The following is a 5,762-nucleotide window of genomic DNA, read 5'->3' on the forward strand; positions in this document are numbered from 1 at the left end:
TATAGAAAGCAACATTAGAAACCATTTTGGATTAGTAAAACATAATGAAGTACTGGAATGACACAAAAGTCGACATTCATTTTCAGCATGGTGGTATAAGCATAGGTATGCAGCTGGGTTAAAACAAATATCGTGTAACCTTTGGTTTATAACCTGAAACTCGGTTAAAACAGGAGGATCTTGAATTGAAACGGACTCCAATCGGATTTCTGGTTTGAACTTTAATGGATACAGCCGATGATTCCCTGCTTGGACTCTTCATTCCACTGCCAAAGTGAAAACTGCAGCCCCCTCAAGTGTGCAAGTACAAAACACTTGCAAGTAACCAAACAGCAAATTCAATCATGTCATTTACTATAGACTTGATTAACGATTACTAATATGTCATAATTTTCATAGTTAAGAGGATTATCCTAAAATGAGCATTTCCTGGAAGCATATGCATATTAAAGGGTGCTCTGAATTCAAGAAGCTGAATCTCTCGGCTAAAAAAACAATTATATACACTTGTTTGCAAGGTGAACCTATGTTTCCTACTTGTCTGTATTTATTTATTTATTTATTTCTCATTTTATGAACAAAAGAAGAATATCATATTTGAGTGTTATTATTTACCATAACAAATTTTCATTTTCACCTTTTTTCACAAATCATTAACTAGTTACTAGGCTAAGGCAAAAACAAAAAGATAAAAAGAACATATTAAAGCAAAAAGTAAGAAGATAGGATTTAAAAAAAAAAAAAAAACCAAAAGTACAAAGTTGAGCATTTGTAGACCATAGTGATATACTCCTTCATCCCTATTTCTTGAGGGCGCTTCAAATGACAAATTTGTAAATAAATGACCATAATTTTGCATGGTAAAACCGCTAATGTACATATTTTTACTATTTTTTTACTACTTCCGTCTCCTTTTGATAGTCCCTTATGGGCAAATTTTAGTCCCAAAATGTTCACCCCATTTGCTTTTTCCAACAACCATTAATATTAATTTTTTATCAAAATTCCCTCCAATTTGCAATAATAAATTTTGTTTTCCCATGTACTTTTATTACTCTCTCTCTACTTTTTTGCATAGCCAATGTCAATTTATTTTTACAATTCTTATTTGTGTTTATTAATTCACGTGAAATATATCCATAAAGGACTATTAAAAGGGGACGGAGGGAGTACAAGTTTACCGTTAATAAGATGTATTTTCTCGAGTGTATATATTACTCCGTAAACCGTAATCCGTAGTTGGAAAAAAGGCAAAGTGCGGAGAGAAGGAGATTAGAGAGAGAGAAAAGCGATGATGATAGTAGCAATGTGCTCAGCTTCAAATGTCAACACTGACCACTTACGCTCTCAACTCGATCAACTTCACTCCGAAGCTCTCATTACTCGACGAAAAGGTCGCACCTTTCTTCCTCTTTTTTACATTTTTCGATTTTATACCTTGTTCAATTTCGTTTTTGGAAGATTTTTCATCATTTGTTGATTCATAGTTCTTAATTGTTCGCTGAATTTCTATGTTAGCAACGCAATTTATAAGATACAAGTATTTTTTTCTTGAAGCTTTAAGCCCTTAATGTGTGGTTTTCATTCTGTATTTGATGATTTGTTAGTGGGTATTTGTTTTTGGCATATTTGTAGCTTCCTACTGGTAATTGATTTGACTTGTGAACTCGCCAGAAATTGATTTCAATGAGATGAAATTGATTGATTTGATTTCAATGAGATGAAATTAATTGATTTCAATGAAATTGTATAGAAATTTAGTGAAGAAATGGATTTAATATCACAAGCTCCATTATATAGGTCTTGTAAATTCAGTGGTATTGAGCTTTTGATATTCGCCACTGCAATTTCTATAGACAATCCTTAGTGATGATATGTTCGGGCACAAGAGATGACAAGATTCTTTTGATGACTTTTAACTGAATAGAAATTATCAAGTGCTAGAAATTCAGCTGGATTTAATTTTCCTATGTCTTGGTTTTATTTTTCGAATCTTTGATAGTTCGAGTGGGGTTATAAACTGTTTTTTTGGGGAGACTTTAAAGGTACTCTACTAATAAGAATTGATTTGGATCCATTCATGTCATCTTAATTTCAATTTTGGATAAAGTTAATACGGTGGGAGATGCTACATCCTTTTGATGGGGTAGTCACCATGTTGCCATAAATTATCGCAATTCTAAGGGTTTATTTCTTATAAAGAGCTCATCGAACGTGATCATTTTTATGTTGGCTTTGCTTAAAGCTTAATGAGACAATGACAACTGCATTTATGTTATAGAGAAACCTGTTCAAAAATGGTGAAAGCTATGAGAATAAAATACTGCTTGATCTTTTTTTTTTAAAACGTTTCAGCATAGATATTTATGAATCTAGGAGTGCAATTAGTTAATAACAAAGCATGACATACAGTGACAAGGATCTGTTAGAGTTTGTTCAGCTAATAATGCAAGATTCAGGCTCCTACGGCTGTCAGAAGCAGCTGAAAATTTATGCCGGCAAGCAGCTGTAAGTGTGCGCAAGGGAAAAGATGATGATGCTAGGGAGCTTCTTTTCCAGAAGAAGAAAATTATGTCAGCTTTAGAGAAGTCAAAAGGTCGTGTAGAATTGCTTGATGAGCTTGCAGCAAAACTTAATGAGGTACAGAATGGAACAAGAGACTTACCTAATTTGTCTTTGGTGTCTTAATATTTTTATCCCACATGCAGTTGGTTAACTAGTCATCAGTCAAGTATAATTTTCTTGGATCCACTAGAGTTAGTTTGCAATAAAGCCTCTATGTCTGTACTTTTGCGTTCTGAAAAATTCATATCACCTGCATGTATGGCATGCCAACTGTTGAAATGCGGTGCAAAGTATTGTTGTCCTATTGGTCGCAACTGTTTATGGCTTTCCTTCATTTTTGCCTCCTGCTTAGGATTTTCTCCTTTAGTAGCTGTTTAGGGTTCTCTCACGTGATCCTAATGGCTCTTTCTGGTTTCTTGTTTTAAAAATGTAGCCCTCTGTTTTCCCATACCAATGACAGTTTTATTGTTTTCTAGGCAATATCTATCAAAGAAGCGCAATTAGTCAGAAATGTAGCATCAGATCTTGATATTAATGGAGATGATGCTGGAGGTCCTGTACATATTGTTTCTCCAACACAAGATGACAGGACAACTTCAGATAATGACAGCCATACCACCTTCAACCGATCTGAATTCAGTGAAGACCAAGCACTAGGTCTCGATATTGACAGGGAAGGAGATATTTTGTCTTATAGTCAGGCAGAAGAATTTCCCAGAAGCTTCAGAAGTGAAAATGAAGCAAACATGCTTAGTAGCTTCAGAGGTCCATCATCTTATATTGATTTTTTGGAGGATCTTGACCAACAATTAAATAATATTGAAATTGACTTGGGTTTGGTACTAGTTAATGAGGAGATACCCAATAACACTAAAGTGCAACAGTTGAAAATTCTTGAAAACATTCGGAGTGCTAGAGGGAGGTATCTTTTTATTCTTATTGAATTCATCTCATAGTTCTCTTTTGGCTTTCGAGGCTTCATTGTTCATAGATCTATCTGAAATCTGTTATATTGTCATCTTTGCAGGATACGCAATTATGTCAAGGAAATCACGGCGACTAGGTAGATGCTTATCTAGGTTTCTGGAGGAGATGTCCCTTACAAGAGGTTAGTGGAGCTCACCCTTCTAAGAAATAGCATTAAAAAACATTAGCTGCTTTTAGGTATATTCCCAAATCAGTAAGACCCTTTTTTGGGCTAGAGAGTACCAACCGTTCATTGCATGTACCTTATGGAGCCAATTTATCTACCTTAAACAAGATACATTTTGGTTTAAGGATTTAAACAGAGGGCTGTAAGGTGGAATAAAGTTGATTTGTGAGCATTCTAATGATAAATGTTCATTGATCTTTAGACTACGTAATGCACTGAAGTATCTGAAACTGTACATGCTGTGCCCATTTCTTATGCCTATCTTCTGCTTATTTTTTAGTTCGTAGTTCACTGAAGCATCTGTGTCTATCAGCTTTTCTCATCATTTCGATCAACATTCTTTTATTAGGCTGGTTTTCACAAATAATGGATACACTGTTAAAGAGAGTGTTTATAAGTAACTTGAGGGAGATCATATCCACTCAAGGACCAGGAGCCAGACATGTAGCGGTACAGTAAGTCATGATAGGGTTCAAAGAAAATTCGAAGTCCAGAGATGAATATCAAAGAAGAAAACATCAGTCTTGTACTAAGTAATGTAGAAAGAGCAAGCACTTCATGCACCCTAGTGGCTGCTAAGCAGTTCAAAGTTGCAGTGACCAATTTAACTCAGAGAAAGTGTCATGTTCACAGATTGTGCTTCAATATATGAATTTGTGAACATACTGCAATTATAGTACTAATTCATATTATGAACATATTGAAGGATTGAACATAGCATGGTTATATGGCAGACTGCAGAACTCCGTATCTTTGTCTGGATCCTCTGATTTGCTGGACTGAAAATTTTCTCTAAACATTAATTTACTTCACTCTTTGCATGACTTCAGACTTCTGATAACAAAAAGGATAGCATCCTTAATTCCTGGTCTATGATTGTTCAAATCTTTGTACTTGCACGGTTCCTGTTGTCGTTGATCATTCTGAGAGCAGAGAGCAACCCAGGCGACATTATTGTTTTCATTGAATCATATTGAGTCATATCAGAGGATATTCATGTTGTATTTTTTTAACTTTTATGCTAGTGATTTGAATGCTTTAGTGCTGGTTTCATATTCTGTCACTGAAAAAAAAAAGGTTATATTAGTCATGACAAAGGCTAATTATTTTGGTTGAAGTAGTTTGGGTTGACCATAATTTTTTTCATAATATATTTTTTTTAGAAATAATGTTATTTATTATGAGAAATGGCAAAGTTTAAATTATTTAAATAGTCTTGTGTTATTGGTGTATCCGTGTACGTGTTAAACAATGTTTAAGACTTTTTTTGTATAAATTTTCTAGTTATAATGTATTTTATTTTATTTTTTTTTTTTACCTCCCAAGTATGGGTTAAATGATTATACCAATCAAACTAATACCTTTAGCAAATTGGACTTGCACTTTTACCATCACCTATCCCCTAATTCTCCCTCACTCCTCTATCGCAACCTAACCCACCCCATCACCACCATTAACAAAATGTTTAAGCTATAAAGTATTTAAATTATCATGGCTATATAATTTTTTCTTTTAATTTTTAAATTTTTTTTTTCTATTAAAATGTAATATCTTTATTTATATGCTCTTATGTTCTTTATATAAATATGAAATAATCTGATTTGACTAACAATGAACCACGGATGATGACGTATTCCATTACAACAAAAACCAAAATTTGATTTTAATCCTCACTTTTGATGGTACTTGGATTAGTGTTGATTTTGGATTTAAAAGAATCAATTACTTAAGAGTTGTAGACATAAATCAATGGTACTCATGCAAGCAAGGTATTTTCAAACGATTGCACCCTGAAGAGTACATTATACAGCGTTTTTTGATAGTGATGTTCGATAATGCTGGGCTAGCCAGGTTTGGCCTTGTATGTATCCCATTGTATGATCTTTGATCTTCACACAAGACAGGGAAGATGATATTTGGTTGTAAATTGTATGAGGTTAAATTTGAGGCCGACTAGAGCTTTGGTGAGTCCAAGGACCAGCTCAGAATGGACGAGATTAAAGAACAAATGAATCTTAGTATGTACTGTGTTAGAGAACGCGGA

At 34.0% G+C, this 5,762-nt stretch overlaps 1 protein-coding gene across 3 annotated transcripts; it reads left to right on the forward strand.

The window, feature by feature from the left end:
* The first annotated feature begins 1,249 nt into the window (after positions 1-1,249).
* On the forward strand, positions 1,250-4,885 carry LOC145620594 (uncharacterized). Of its 3 annotated transcripts, none has more exons than XM_081675289.1 (5): positions 1,250-1,394; positions 2,441-2,640; positions 3,042-3,487; positions 3,593-3,673; positions 4,068-4,885. In XM_081675289.1, exons 1-4 carry the CDS (start codon positions 1,292-1,294, stop codon positions 3,630-3,632), a joined length of 789 nt encoding a protein of 262 aa, XP_081531415.1. In that variant the 5' UTR covers positions 1,250-1,291; the 3' UTR covers positions 3,633-3,673; positions 4,068-4,885. The 3 variants fall into 3 exon arrangements, with proteins under 3 accessions (XP_081531415.1, XP_081531416.1, XP_081531418.1); XM_081675290.1 differs by having other exon boundaries at positions 1,254-1,394; positions 2,413-2,640; XM_081675292.1 differs by having other exon boundaries at positions 1,259-1,394; positions 2,460-2,640.
* The last annotated feature ends 877 nt before the right edge of the window (positions 4,886-5,762 follow it).

The sequence above is a fragment of the Chenopodium album genome, chromosome 27 (assembly GCF_948465745.1).
Source record: "Chenopodium album chromosome 27, dcCheAlbu1.1, whole genome shotgun sequence".
NCBI classification, from domain to species: domain Eukaryota; kingdom Viridiplantae; phylum Streptophyta; class Magnoliopsida; order Caryophyllales; family Amaranthaceae; genus Chenopodium; species Chenopodium album.

Coding starts and splice junctions, on each gene's coding strand:
- LOC145620594 (XM_081675289.1), top strand. CDS start 1,292: ATGATGATAGTAGCAATGTGCTCAGCTTCAAATGTCAACACTGACCAC. Junction 1,395..2,440: donor TCTCATTACTCGACGAAAAG/GTCGCACCTTTC, acceptor GAGTTTGTTCAG/CTAATAATGCAAGATTCAGG. Junction 3,488..3,592: donor ATTCGGAGTGCTAGAGGGAG/GTATCTTTTTAT, acceptor TCATCTTTGCAG/GATACGCAATTATGTCAAGG.